General features: G+C 42.8%; 1 protein-coding gene across 13 annotated transcripts in view; it reads left to right on the top strand.

The window, feature by feature from the left end:
• The first annotated feature begins 263 nt into the window (after window positions 1–263).
• Col25a1 (collagen type XXV alpha 1 chain) overlaps window positions 264–15391 on the top strand; it is a 482287-nt gene continuing 467159 nt past the window's right edge. For all 13 annotated transcript variants that reach the window (XM_045142758.1, XM_045142767.1, XM_045142757.1 and 10 more), the window contains exons 1-2: window positions 264–1128; window positions 2325–2394. In XM_045142758.1, the coding sequence (XP_044998693.1) occupies window positions 829–1128; window positions 2325–2394 (370 nt within the window). In that variant the 5' untranslated portion in view covers window positions 264–828. The remainder of the gene's footprint in view (window positions 1129–2324; window positions 2395–15391) is intronic.

Here is a 15391-nt window from a genome sequence, read left to right on the forward strand (position 1 = left end):
CCTCCTCCCCCCCGAGGGTTTTCCCCCCACCCCGGGCCGCCCGGCCGGCTGGGCGAAGGTGAATACATTATGCTAATGAGCAGGAGTGCGGCGGGGCTCGCTCGGGGAGGGGGCGGGCCGCGGGGCTCCGGGAGGGGGTCTGGGAGGGCCGGCGCCGGGGCGCGCGCGCACTCGCACTCCCTCACACACGCACACGAGCATCCCGGAGGGTATTTAAGGCTCGCACCCGCGAGGCTGCGGAGCCACTTCTGCGGCCTCGCGGCTCGCGTTCGCTCCCGGGGTTACTTGGTTTGCCTCGCTCCTGTTCCGTGGGGGTCTGCTGCGCTCTCGCCGGGTCTCTCAGCCTTTTTTTTTTGTCCTGAACTGAATCCAGGTGGGAGCGGAGAGACACCGACTTAGGTAGACCTAGGGAGACGGACGGACGGACGCAACAGGTCGGCGGCCGGCTGCAGGAGGGGACTCGCCGAGGCGCCTGGCCCGCGACCCCGGGCGGCCACCGGCGGGGACTGCGGAACGCTGTCCGCGGGTCAGGGGAGCTAGCTGGGTGGGTTTTCATTTCGGCTCCTATCCCACATCGCCATCCAGTCCCCGGGCCCAGGGGTGCTGTTCCAGTCCCAGCTGGCGGAGAGCAGCAGGAGGATGGTCCACGCCTGCTGCTTGCGGGGCTGAGTCGAGCGCAGGTCCATCTCCGCGCCCCGGCTCCGGAGCCACCAACTAGTTGGGTAGCTGCAGCACTGAACTTTAGAGGAATAACCCTTTCCCTGCTTCCAACACTAGTGGAGGAGGAAGAGGGTGGAAGGCTTAGCCTAGGCAGGAGCCCCCGCCACGATGCTGGTGAAGAAGCCTTCGGGGAAAGGAGGGGTTCGAGAGCCTGGATCCGAGGATTCGCGCCCCTCGGGCCAGCGCTGTGGCCGCGCTATGCCCTCCTCGTGCACTGCCCTGGCGACTCTGCTGTCAGTGGTTGCCGTGACGGCTTGCTTGTACCTTGGAGTGAAAACCAATGACCTCCAGGCGAGGATCGCCGTTCTTGAATCCGCTAAGGCGACCCCTTCCATTCGACCGCTGCCCGATACCCTGGATCAGCTGAAGGCCATGGTCCAAGAGAACGTGGAGAGACTTCTGGCTCAGGTGTGACAGGGCCTGGGGTACTTTGCACGTGGATAGCAGCATTCTGCACAGGTGTGAGTCCTTGCGCAGGACCAGCCTCTATCCCTTACAGTCTGCCTACTTGGCTGGGCTTGAGTACGCCTGTGTGAGGCGCCTGTGTTAGCTTGCGTATTGATATCACCATGTCTGTATCTGCTGTCTTCCCTTACTCCCCTTAACGTTCGCTTGCTGAACACATGTGGGGCTCTAAGAGGGGGAAGATGGCCAGTTTACGGGGTTGGAGGGAGCATTTAATTTCTTTTCGTTTTTTTTTTTTTCCCCCTGGAGTCTCACGAGATTGCTTCATGCCATGGAGAAAATTCCTTGAAGATAAAACTTGTCATTGCCTCCCAAGGTTAGGGTGGTAGATGTTATTAACATACAAAAGGTAATCTTAAAAAGTGAAATAGGCCGGGTGTGGTGGTGCATGCTTTTAATCTCAACACTCGGGAGGCAGAGGTAGGAGGATCTCTGTGAGTTCAAGGCCACCCTGAGGCTACATAGTGCATTCCAGGTCAGCTTGGGTTAGAGTGAGACCCTACCTCGAAAAACCAAAACCAAAACAAAACAACACAAAGCCCTATATATGATTCAAAATTCTAACCTTTCCCATTAAATCTTTTTATGTGTGAACATTTTTTTGTTGTTGTTTGTTTAAAGTTGTTTTTGGTAAGGATGAAGTGCCCAGGTACTGAAAGCAAAGCCTTTGGAGTTGAGAGTTGGAAGGGATCGCATGATCGTTCAGATGGCTTAGACTCAAATCAGGGGCTTTGGGGAAGTTGCTCTTCCAGGAAAGACTGCTTGGAGACAGCTTCAGTCCAGCACGAGGAATTGGTCCATGTATGCAGTATTGGCAGCTACTGATGATCGACTTTGAACTGCAGCATGTTAGCAACAGGCTTTTGCATGGATTACTTAGGCTGGGGCTGAGGGAGAGGGTGGTGGTAGCTGAGGACCGAAAAGAAATGACACCCCAACCCAGCAATCTTGATACCATGTCTATGGTCATTGTCTTATTTTAGGACTTGGGTCCTGTTACCTTTTGACTGAAGGCCAAGTACATATGTAAGTGCTAGTTATGCAGCTATCCAATGCAGGCATAGGGCCAGAGTCCCTAAAGAATCAATTTCTCTTCAGAGCTACTGACAATTGTGTTAATACCTCTGCTTTTCCTACAGAGATCCTATGAACATATGGCTAAGATAAGAGTTGCAAGAGAAGCACCTTCGGAGTGCAACTGCCCAGCAGGTAAAATGGAACTTATTTAATAAGGCTTGCTCCAGAACAGAGCATTTGGAAACTAAGGTCTTGTGCTTGTCAAGTCTACCTGTAACAATAGTCAAGAAAGAAGGCAGACCCAACTTGCTTTAATAAAATCAACATGTCTCAGTCAAAAAGATGGCAAATAAAGCTCCAAATATTATTTTAAGCAGCATACCAGGGGTCTGTTATGGAACAGCAAAGAAACTGGAGATAATAACTATGGAAAATAGGGCAAGATGATGTTCAAAGACCAAAGTTCTGAGATTCACAGATTGAAAAGTCTCTTATGATGGGAGTAAATTACTTTAATGTTTCTGGTGAGAAGGCCTGTTGAGTTCTCCGTCTCTGTTCCCTGGTGTCTAATGCTGCATTAGCGCAGGCTTGTCTGTCGCTTCTGGTGTCACACAGGGAGGGCTACTTCCTTTTCCTTGCCTGCTTTCTTTCGAGTCTATCAGGAAGGCTCTCTCCTATCATATAAACATGAAGACTAAAGGAAATTACTTCTTTCTTTTGAGCTTCCCCTTGGAAACTGTTGCATTCCCAGGGTCGTTGTTAAGTCTTCATTCGCAGATCTCTGAGGCTAGTTATTTGTCTGCTGGAAAAATTAAAAAGCTTTCAGAATACGGCTACCGGAATGCATTTTGTGGGTTCAAGGGTAGAAGCTATGAGCTTCGGATGCGTCAATGTTTTTCAGATAAACACTGCAATGCATTTACGAATATCCTTGTTTCATCTATCCTGCGTGGAAAATGATTCTCTAACATTTTCTTTAATGTTCCAGATAAGGACAGTTAGGTATATAGTCATATGCCACAAATGGACATGTAGGATGGTGATCTCATAGGGTATCACCTGTGACATGTATGATTGTGCAACAAAGAAATTGTTGAATGATGCAGTTCTTCATGTGAAGTGATGGATCACTGCATATGGAAAGGCTAAAATGTATATTTTCTTATATTCTGACACTTTGTTTTCTTTCATGGTAACTTGTTTTGACAAAACCAAAACTGCTACCATGTTTAGAAATTTTGAATGTCAATTCCAAGGTGTATATCATACAAATTTTATGTTCTGTTATATTGTGGATCATAAGGGAGCATGTTTTCTGTCTCTGTCTCTCCCTGTCTTCCTCCCCCCAACATTTATACACACACACACACACACACACACACACACACACACACACACTGCATGTGTATGAATGTGTGGTATGTGTGTGAGGGTGCACATGTGTATGTGGCCACAGCTCAACATTGGTCAATTGCTGTTATTGAACCCAGGGCTCTCTGGTTTGGCTAGTACAGCCAGCCAACTAGACTGAGGGATATGCCTGTTTCTGCCTTGTGATTCTGGGATTATAGGTCTCCATCACTATACTGGACATTTTTAATGTGGACACTGGGATTCTGAACTCAGGTTCTCTTGCTTTCACAGCAAGTGCTTACAACTGAGCCGTTACCTCAGCTCCCATTTTTAAAAAAGATTTATTTTTATTTATTTATTAAAGAGAGGGAGAGGGAGGGAGAATGATAATGGGCATGCCAAGGTCTCTAGCCACTGCAAATGAACTCCAGACACATGCGCCACCATGTGCTTATGTGGCTTATGTGGGACCTGGAGAATTGAACCCAGATCCTCAGGCTTTACAGGCATGCACCTTAACTGCTAAGCCATCTCTCCAGTTCCATTTTTTTTTTTTCAAGTAAAGGTTAAAAAGACATTGCTGGGACTCCTGGTGCAAGCCAGTAATCTCAGCTACTCAGGTGGTTGAGGCATGAAGATTGCAAGTTTAGTGCCTACCAGGGCTAAGGAACAAGTTTAAGGCTAGACTGGGTAAATTAAAATAAAAGCACACAAAGGGGGCTGCTATATAGAGGTAGCTCAGTGATGGAGCACATGTGTAGCATGTGTGAGATCCTAGGGTTAGTCCCTAGTGCAGGGCACCAGACAATCCCTGACAATGTAAGTTACTTTTACCATGGGTGGAAAACAAAGAGTTAACATTTGACATTGCAGGTTTCATTCTTAGTTGTTTAAAGTTGCAACAGATCTCAGAAATCAGATATTTAAGAAAGGCACTTATCTAGTGCAGGATTAAACTCAGGACATCCTCACCACCCTGGAGGGATTATTTAAATTCTTAGAACACTTGGTTTCACTGAACACCCATTTAGGGCTCAGCCTTTGTGTGTGTGTGTGTGTGAGAGAGAGATACTTTTTCTAACTGTGAAAAGGTGAAAAGGAGCTAGTGGGTTTTTTTTGGATTTTCAAGGTAGGGTCTCACTCTGTTCCAGGCTGACCTGGAATTCACTATGTAGTCTCACGGTGGCCTCAAACTCACGGCGATCCTCCTACCTTTGCCTCCCGAGTGCTGGCATTAAAGGCGTGCGCCACCACACCTGGCGGGAGCTAGTGTTTTATACATCAGATTTTCAGTGAATTTGATAAAAGTTGACAAATGAACTTTACAGCTCTAAGTTCTATTTTCTGTAAAGATGTTACTGCTCATGATATTTAATGTAGCCTAATTATTGAAGTCTCTTACCATCTGTGAAAAAGCTGTATTACCTATTACCCTTAAAGCTTGTGCTGTCTTATCTTAGAAAGTTATAGTGCGCTATTTTTTATGGTAACATGGCAATTTAATAACAAAGGAGATTTCCTTGGCTCTTTTTTTTTCTTCTCTCCTTTAGCAGCTGCCTTACCTCCTTGCCACCACTAGAGCCCCACATCACATCAGTTTTCACCTGGCTACTGGGAGGTGATGCTTTGAAGGTGTGCAATCCAGTGCACAGAATCAGGTTTTTGCTGACAAACTGCTCTTTTAGAAACACTTCCATCTGCTTATGTAATAATCAGGGGCTTCAGAGAAAATAAAGGAATTACATGGGAAGCATTATCCTGAAGAAAATGAGCTATTGTGAAATATGGTCAGTGAGGTATTGTGGTGGGGAATGAGGGGCCAGCCGGGAGGATTAGGAAGGAGATGCAGCACTTTCCACCTGGTTTGGCTCTAGCTGTGGTTCATAGTGACCAAGAGATTCTCACATCTGTTCATAGGGCAGAGCGACACAAGTCTGTGACCTCAGCTCAGTTCCTGTGGACAGATGCCCACCCCTTGAAGTTGACACTCTTGTTGACAGTCTCGGCCCCAGAGCCAAAGGAAAAGAAGTAATGCTGTGTTGGTTGTGTGTACTAATTGATTTATAGAACCCAGTCCCAGTAGGGGTTTTCCAAGTAGGGTATAAGGAAATCATAAAATTTATAGATTTCTTTTTTATGCACAGGAAGGAACCTCAGTGGGAGAGGAACTGGAGGGATGAGCCCTTTGTTGAATGGCATCTAATGTGGAGATACAGTTTCCATAACAATCCAGAAAGTTAACTCTGAGGAAAATCTTCCTTTTCTATACAAGAGGAATCTGGCATGCCAAGAGAGGCTGATTAGCTTCCTAAAGCCAAAGCTAGGATTTATGGCCATATCTGAGAGACTCAGAAGTCCAAAGTCTAGTGAGGACTAGAAAATGAGTGTGGATATGGAGTAGTTCTGGTTTGGTATCCTGGATCTGCTATAGAATAACTGTGACCTTGGACACACTAAAGAACTGCATGTTCTGTTTTCTTATCTGAACAAAAATGGAAAAAGTTACTACCTTCCTGGTAGGTGATGATTTATGTAGACAGTCTGGTGTATTAGTGAGCTTACCTTTCTGACTCATTTTCAGACTTATTTTTAGCAGCTTTATGGCAGTATCATTTATAGTATTTACTCCATTTTTTAAGATGCGTAATAAATTTGCAGTTGGACAGCCATCATGGAAGTTTTAAATTGTCTTTGTCTCTCCTAACAATCCACATTTACATTCTTCGTGACCCCAGGAGAAACTCTACTTTAAACAAGTTTTGCTTTAGAGAAACCCCAAATAGTAAATAAAAGTCCTTATACACCAAAGCTGTGTCTGGCAGAATCTTTGACTTGTTAACAGTAGCTTAACAGCTATGAAAAATGCAGCTGGCCTTTGTGGTCTGGACTCTTAATTAAAAAGTTCAACTCTTCAGTCTTGGGTTTCTTCTTGGTGTCTTATGCAATAATATATATATGTGTGTGTACATATATGTATATGTGTGTGTGTGTGTATGTATGTATGTATGTATGTATAGACCAGGCAGGTTTATAGAAAGACTTTTATGTTCCAGCTGACAGAAAACAGTGGGAGCCAGGCAGCCAAACAAAAGATGTTTAGATCAAAGGTTGCTCACCACTCATCAGTGGTGTAGCTTGTCCAGGGCATTAGGCATCAGAGCTGCTGAGGTATAATGGATGAAGAATGTGAATGGGGAATCAGTAATTTAAAGCAATACTGGCTTTGTCATTAACATATTACACAATCTTGGCCTAGTAATTTCCATATATATATATATATATTTTTTTTTTTCTTACAAACTCTTTTCATATCTCCAAAGTAATATAAAGGGTCAGAATTATAAGTGGTGAAAGAATTTGCCCTAGAGTAGAAAAAGCCAAGGTTTTTTGGATACACTGCTTGTGGGAAGTTGTAGACAGTGGCTGTTTTTATACCAGAGCTGTGCTCTTGGATTTGGTTGTTTCCATGCACACAAGGGCAGTTCTGATTGGTTGATGTTGAATCTGCCCCCCCCTCCCCGCCCACAACTGACCATGTGCAGGGGCTGAACTTATAGGGAGACAACTCTGTTTTACTTAGGAAGTGGTGGTTAGTTTGACTGGCACTGCTCAGAGATGCCATTTCTACATGCCCCTCCCTGTTGCTTGTTACCTGACAAGGGAAGAGAGTTAGACGACAGTAATTTTAGGAAGCTGTTGTCAGTTTTCCACATCAAATGAAGAGCCTGCTGTATGCCAGCTATTGTGCTAGACAGTGGCACTCTGGTGACTGGCAAGACAGACTTGATGTCTGCCCTCACGAATCTGACATTCTGATAAGGACTGCTCACATTTATTTACAAATGACTTTACTGGTGTGAGGACTCCACTAAAAAGTATAGTGTGTTTTACAGCACATGACCAAAATCTCTTCTATTTTTGTGAATATGAAGGTTTAAAAAATTCTCTTCTTTGGGGCGTGGTAAATAAAATTATAACTCCCTTTTAGAAATTCACAATGGAAGGAAATCTGGGTTCTAATGATAAACAAAATTGCTAGAAATGGGCTGGAGAGATGGCTTAGTGATTAAGCACTTGCCTGTGAAGCCTAAGGACCCCGGTGCAAGGCTCAATTCCCCAGGACCCACATTAGCCAGATGCACAAGGGGGCGCACGCGTCTGGAGTTTGTTTGTAGTGGCTGGAGGCCCTGGCACACCTATTCTCTCTCTCTCTGTCACGCTCAACTAAATAAATAAAAAGAAAAAAGAAAAAAAATGCTAGAAATGCACAAGGAGCTGAATTTCGTAGCCTTATTTAGCTTTCCAAGTAGGTAAGGGTGCACTGGTGCCAGGAATGCCTATATGGATAGTGTTATTGTAGATAGGATGATGATAGTTTATTCTACCTTTTTTCCCTTGCAAACAGTGATATTTAGGTTGAATAGGAGGTTAATTTTTCGAAGATGCTAAATAGTACCCCTGATCCTGGCCACTATATTCAGGGATGATTGTAACATGTGGCACAGCCAGTCATCTGCTTAGACAAAAGGTAGAGACAAAGTTATGCTAGATATTTACTGAGGCATCTACACCCCCATTTATAAAAGTAATTATGTATAAAGTAAACATAAATGTAGGCAAGTAAAAGTCCCTCATTCATAAATGTGAATAAAATAGCCTCTGGTGGCTGACTTAAAAGTGTCTTCCAGTTTGGGAGGGAAGTAAATGTTAATCGTACCATTGAGATTTGGCACTATTTCTCATGGTTTTATAAGAGCCTTTGAATTTACCTTGCTTACAGAAACTTATATAAAACTTCTATTTCCTATGATATGGCTTTTCACTTAGGCTATTCATTTGTTTTTCCTAAGAGGCCTCACAATGAATGGAAAAAGTATATCAAGTAAGGGACTGATGTTGAATAGATTTTGGGGAATGAAATATATTGATCTTCAATTATGTCAAATAAAGAATAGTCAGAAACAATTTGTAGAAAGTGAACTAAAATGTTGTAATGTTATTTAAATGAAAATGGCAGACATTCTTCTTGTAATACCAGACAATACGGTGTGACATGCCAGTGCCTCCAAGCATTCGTTCTAAATTGTTTCAGCCCTAATGAGTACAGCAGTTTGGGTGGGACACTTTCAGTCAGTCTAGTAGTGACAGCTGGCAGAATGCCCTACTGTCCAAAGGACCAAGGACAAATTGTCTCTTAAAGCAGTGTTCTTGTTTTTTAGCTTCTGTTATTTGCAACCTAAAAAACTAATTTTTCTCAAATATTCTTTGTGTGTATTCTATGCACAGATGCACACCCTTTTGTGCACATACGCAGAGGCTACAGGATGTCGCCCTCTTTTCACTCATCTGTTTCCTTGAAGTGGAGTCTCACTCAACCTAGAGCTCCTGTTTTTGCCATTGTCTGTCCTTTCTTATCAGCAAGCCCCACTAATTCTCAAGGTCTACCTTGTGAGGCTGTGGTTAACAATGCACCTGGCTGTGTTCAGCTATTTATGTGGGTACAGGGCAACCAAACTCAGAGTGGTTTTAGGCCTTGTCTCTTGTGCAGCAAGCACTCAAATGCTGAGCCATCTTCCTGGCCCCAAATCATCATCTTCTCTCTTTTTTTCTTTTGTCTTAGTAATTCTGTCCTTCCACGAGTTGGGATTTATTTAAGAGATGGGTACCCATCCTCCCTGAATTTTGATTTGTTCTTGCTCATCCTAGTGAGCATATGTAGGAGCAAGCATTCTCTCAAGGCTGTGGTGACCTATTCCGCATCAGATTGCTTTGAAATTGTGACAAATCAACCACAGGGCATAAACACAAACAGTATTTGGCTGCCAGGCTGAGGTCTGGGAATGGAGACAGAACATCCGCTCATCATCAGATTAGGTATACGGGGAGTTGGAGGGTAGACATGCCAGAATGAGGACTGATTTGCAGCAGGGGGGCATTTCCTGCCACAGGGGAAACTTCACCAGACACTCATCCAAATAACACCACTCTGTTATCTTGAGTGGAAACCATCCAAGCCCTATCATGAAAAGTGTTTTAGTTCCATTTTACCACTTTGTAAACATTGCTTGGTGGTTTGATGGAAGCTGAGAATGTGAAAACATTGTATGAGTCAGTCTGGGCTGTAGGCTGAAGCCCAGTATGGGCCAGCTAAAAATAGAAGCATCCCCTCCCTCCCTCGTTTGCCAATATTGGTGAAATGTCTTGCTGTGGTTGAATGTACCATGGCATTTAGCACTCCCCCTCCAATTTGTGTTAAAATGATTGTGGCATGCCTGCATGTATAATTCCCAGACATGGATAATTACTGCTGTCATCTGAGATTTGTTCTGCAATTCCATATTTAAAATATACTACTTTAAAATTGAATTAAAATGGGAAGTGTGTAAGAGTGAAATGCTGAAGTAGAAATCACACATTGGGATTGAGCACTTTTAATTGCTTTAATGTATTCCTTCAGATGATTATTCTATAAGTCATTGAAACATTGCAATGGTAGGCTTCCTTGAAGAAATATCACCTCTTTTTATGGCCCCAAGAAGGAGTAACTGTGCGGAATAGCAGGGCATCTCCTGTTGCACCAGCTTCTGTCCTGGTTGTGTCCTTGCTAATACCCATCCTTTGACCACTGTCTGCAATAGAAAAGAATTGTGGAGGAAGTAAAGAGTGTCTTCCATCTATATTTGAAGTCTACAGTATCTGTCATCTTTAAGATATTTCAAATCTAGAAAATTTCACATTTATATTATTCCGTTAGGTTGTTTAGTAGCTATGAACTTGGGTTAGTATTCCAGCAGGTAAGATAAATGAACCAAATGTAATTAAGACAGGATTTTAAACTTAAGATGTCAAATTTCTTATATGCCAGAATGATCTAGAGTCACTATCCTCCTCTTAACATCATTATATCTAGAGTCACTTCTGTTTCAGATGCTACATGTGATAGTTAATGTCCCCTCATATGGTGTTCCTTATCTCTGACTTTTCTTTTTGTTTTTAGGGTATGTTTAGTAAATGTTGGCATTATTTGCCAGAAATGTCGAAACTCTATTTACTTGACTATTGATAATGTAGATTTTTAGGAGTTCTTGTCTCTTGGGTTATGTACACAAAGGTTTTATTATATTCAGAATGTGTTCAGTACACTTTTTTTTTTTAAAAAATTATTTTTGAGAGCTAGAGGGAGAAAGGAGGAGGGGAGAGAGAATGGGTATGCCAGGGCCTTTCAGCTCCTGTGAACGAACTCCAGATGTGTGCGCCTCTTTGTGTACATGCGTAGCATTGTATGCTTGGAAATTCCAACGAGCTTTCTGAGGCTTCCCTAGGCAAGCATGTTAACTGCCAAGTCATCTCTCCAGCCTCTCAGTACACTTTTAAATACAATTTTCATTTTTTTTTGAGGTAAGCCCAACAGACTGGCATTTTTTCTTCAATGCGGGGGGGGGGTTGGGGAGGAGAATTGGCACAAATTTTGTGAGCTGTGTAAGCTCTAGTTTGTACAATCTGGTAGTGTTGAGACTCAGAGCATGTATACTAAAGGTGGTTTGGGCAGAGATGCAATCCAAATTTCCTTCATTTTGTTTTAAACCAAAGAGCAGAGTACATGTTATTTCCAAGTATCTAAATAAAGTTGGATGCACAAAGTGGTGCATGCATCTTTTTTGTATGTTTGTATGCATTGGCAAGAGGTCCTGGTGCACATCCATACTTTCTCTTTACTTGTAAATAACTAAATGGAAATATTAAGAAATCCTATTAGAAACCTCAGTCTTTGAAATGATCCAATATTATCCCCACTGGTGGTCCCTTGTCACTCCCCCTTCCTCTCATGGGGACATCTCCAACATTATCTTAGGACCCACAGGACAATGTCAGAAGCTGCTGAAAGCATAGTCCCCAATGCCAGGCAAGCACTGTCAACACAGAATTCATCTCAGAGTTTGCACAAACGCACGACTAGAAATGATGGAAGGTAAGTTATTTATTAAAAGTAATAGAACAAAAATGACTGTGAGTATAATTTTGGCACATTGAGGGGTTGAAGCATTTGAGCAAAGAAGGTGCTGTAACGATTGTATTAGCCCTGGAAAGCTGGGGAAAGGCACTGTATAAATAAACATAGTACTGTTCATTAGAAAACCTGGGGACATGACTCAGTGAGTAAAGTGTTACCATACAAGGCTGAAAACTTGAGTTTGGATTCCCATAACCCATTGTGGTGGTTTGATTCTGGTGTCCCCCATAAACTTAGGTATTTTGAATGCTTGGTTCCTAGCTGATGGCCATTTGGGAATTGAAGCCTCTTGGAAGCAGTGTATTGTTGGGGGCGGGCTTATGGGTGTTATAGCCAGCTTCCCCTTGCCAGTGTTTGGTACACTCTCCTGCTGCTGCTGTTCATCTGATGTTGGCCAGGGGATGATGTCCACCCTCTGCTCATGCCATCGTTTTCCCTTGACATCATGGAGCTTCACCTTGAGTCTGTAGGGCAAAATCTTTCCCCCCCCCCCCCCACAAGCTGCTTTTGGTTGGGTATTTTCTGCCAGCAATGGGAACCTGACTGCAACACCCATGTGAAGCCAGGTATAGTAGTATGCATACTTGTTATCCCAGCACCCCTACAGCAAGATGGGAGGTGGAGACAGGAGAATCCTTGGGAGCCTGATATAGGCAGCAGCAAACAATAAGAGACGCTTGTCTCACGTAAGGTAGAAGGTAAGAACCAACACGTGAGTTTGCCCTGTGACCTCCACACTTAGCCAGTGGCATACGTGCACCCGCACTCTCTCACATGCATATATATGGAGTTAAAACGAAACCGGCATCCCACTTCATCCTTTTTTCTAAAAGTCGCATTTTGGGAGGGGTGCTTTGTGGTAGGGTCTTGCTCTAGCCCAGGCTGATCTGGAATTTACTCTGTAGCCTCAGGGTGGCCTTGAACTCACAGCAAACCTCTTACCTCAGCCTCCCAAGTGCTGGGATTAAAGGCATGCATCACCACGCCTGGCAAAATCACTTATTTTTATTTATTTATTTGTTTGTTTGTTTATTTGTTTGTTTTTGAGGTAGGGTCTCACTCTAGCTCAGGCTGACCTGGAATTCACTATATAGTCTCAGGGTAGCCTTGAACTCACTCATCCTCCTACCTCTGCCTCCCAAGTGCTGGGATTAAAGGCGTGTGCCACCATGCCTGGCTCAAGTCACTTATTTCTTAAGCCTTTAACTTACACTGCTGTTTTTGGTTTCTAAAGATGACGTGTGTTTCCAAATTCACTCCTTTGTGATTTTATTCTATTTTTATTTTATTATTTATTTATTTATTTGAGAGCGACAGACAGAGAGAGAGGCAGATAGAGAGAGAAAGAGAGAGAGAACCCTCCAGCCACTGCAAATAAACTCCAGATGCATGTGCCCTCTTGTGCATCTGACTAATGTGGATCCTGGGGAATTGAGCCTTGAACTGGGGTCCTTAGACTTCTCAGGCAAGCGATTAACTGCTAAGCCATCTCTCCATCCCTATTTTTATTTTTATTTGTGTGTGTGTGTGTGTGTGTGTGTGTGTGTGTGAGAGAGAGAGAGAGAGAGAGAGAGAGAGAGAGAGAGAGAGAGGGAGGGAGGGAGGGAAAGAGAGAAAGAGGCAGATAGAGACAGAATGGGCGTGCTAGGGCCTCTAGCCACTGCAAATGAACTCTAGGTGCATGTGTCACCTTATGCATCTGGTTTATGTGGGTCCTGGAAAATTGAACCTGGGTCCTTTGGCTTTACATGCAAGTGCCTTAACCACTCAGCCATCTCTCAGCCCTGTTCTTTTATTCTCTAACTACAACTTCTTATGGAGTTTTGTCATTAAGTTATAGAAACTCATTGCCTTTTTATTTATTTAAAGCATTTTTTTGATGAATAACCAATGCTTATTTTGCAAGATGCTATATGAAAAAGAACTCTTCCCAAATGACAATTCTCCCTTGGTATCTAAGGGGCATTGTTTCAATGGCCTTGTAGATAACAAAAGTCTTAAGACTTGAGTCCTTTATGTTAAATTTGCATACAAGCTACATTTGCCTTCCCATCTACATAGTTAACTTAATGCTAGTTACCATTAATATAAATACTATTTAATTTAATTTAAATACTATCAAATAGTTGTTATACTATATCATTGAATGACAAAATAATCTCAATGTTCAGTATAGACCTAATGTTTTCTCCTTGAACATTAGTGCATGGTGGGATATGCTGATGCAGTTCTATGTTATGTGAAAGTTGTCATAAAGATGATTCTAAGATCACTGAAGCTTTCTTGGGTTTTGATTGGGTGTAAGTAAAGTGATGACACTTATATGTTGAAATTCAAATTGACATCACAAAAAGTGTATTTGAATTGTACCTTTGTGTCAAAATGACAGGAAGGCTCTCTAGAAATTAACAGTATTTTATCCGGTAATGGGTGAGACATGTAGTACCTTTTATAGAGACGGTGTAAATCTGGCCCCAGCTACACTGTCAGTACTGCAGAAGGAAAACGGAGAGACTGTCCTCTACCTCCAGCTGTCATGAAGGTCCACTGGCGTCTGCTTGCTATGTGAGCAGCTAGTTGTGGACAGTTGTTTGGCCCTAGTGATGCACTTTCCTCAGTTATCTTGCAGGGCATATAATAGAATGACCCAGAAAGGTGAGCTTTGCGGAGCAGTTTTTTCTTCTATTGACTACATAGTGTCACACTATGGACATTCAAGAAGTTGGGAAGGGAACTTTATTCTAATTAATTAATGTATTTGTTTAATGAAAGAGAAACTGAGAGGGAGAGAGAGAATTGGTGCACACATGGCCTTAGCCACTGCAATCAAACTTCAGACCTGTGCACCTCTTTATTTGCATGTGTCACCTTGTGCATCTGGCTTACCTAGGCTCTGGGGAGTCAAATCTTGGTCCTTAGGCTTCTAAGGCAAGTGCCTTAACCACTAAGCCTTCTTTTCAGCCTGGAACTTTTCTCTTTTAAGTAACTGCTTCTCTTTATGAGAAAAGCCAATTATCCACACAACAACAAAGATAGGAGAGTTAACCATGCTGGAAAGATTCTGAACGCCCAAAGAGGTATTATAAGATACAGAAAGAGATGGAACTAAACCAGTTGAATCTCCTAGATTAATCTTCCAGCCCTGCAGATACATTGCTAGTTTCCTAGCCTGGAGTTTCACCAGCAAGCCTGACAGTGTGACTTACTCCTACCACTCAAGCTATGCATCTGGAAGTTTTTAATACAAGAACAACTCTAGCACTGAGAAATTACATCCGTAAAGACACCAAGGCTTTTACGTTCTTGTATATAGTTTCCTTCTGTGCAAAGTTATTCCATGCTCTAAACTTCAGCTACTTTAAGGATAGTCTCCTGAATGTCAGCCGTGCTCCTGCCATCGAGTTCTCAATGAGGAATGCAGTGTGTGCTGATGAAGTTTATGCTACTGTGTTCTGTTATGAAATGGCTAATTTATTTTAATAGCAGTTATGTCCTTAGCTTGAGAGGTCTAGGGCATACTTTGCATCTTTTTTTATATATATGTAAACTCACAACACATTAGACCGAGACAGTGTTTTATTCTTTTAAGTCTTCGTCATTTTGAGCAGAAAACCCTTGATTCCATCATCAGTCCCCAAGAAGAAATCCCAGACGGAGGAATTTTACAATCAGTCACATAGATTCCCTGCATGGATCATATATCACTTTGTCATCATTTTCAATTTATTACAAGTCTGCACTTTTGTTTAATTGTAATCATATGCTGCTAGCACTTTAAACTTTCACACTGTTTTCACATTTGTAGGATGTGATGAGATTAATAGT

Source organism: Jaculus jaculus, chromosome 2 (genome assembly GCF_020740685.1).
Source record: "Jaculus jaculus isolate mJacJac1 chromosome 2, mJacJac1.mat.Y.cur, whole genome shotgun sequence".
Lineage (NCBI taxonomy): Eukaryota > Metazoa > Chordata > Mammalia > Rodentia > Dipodidae > Jaculus > Jaculus jaculus.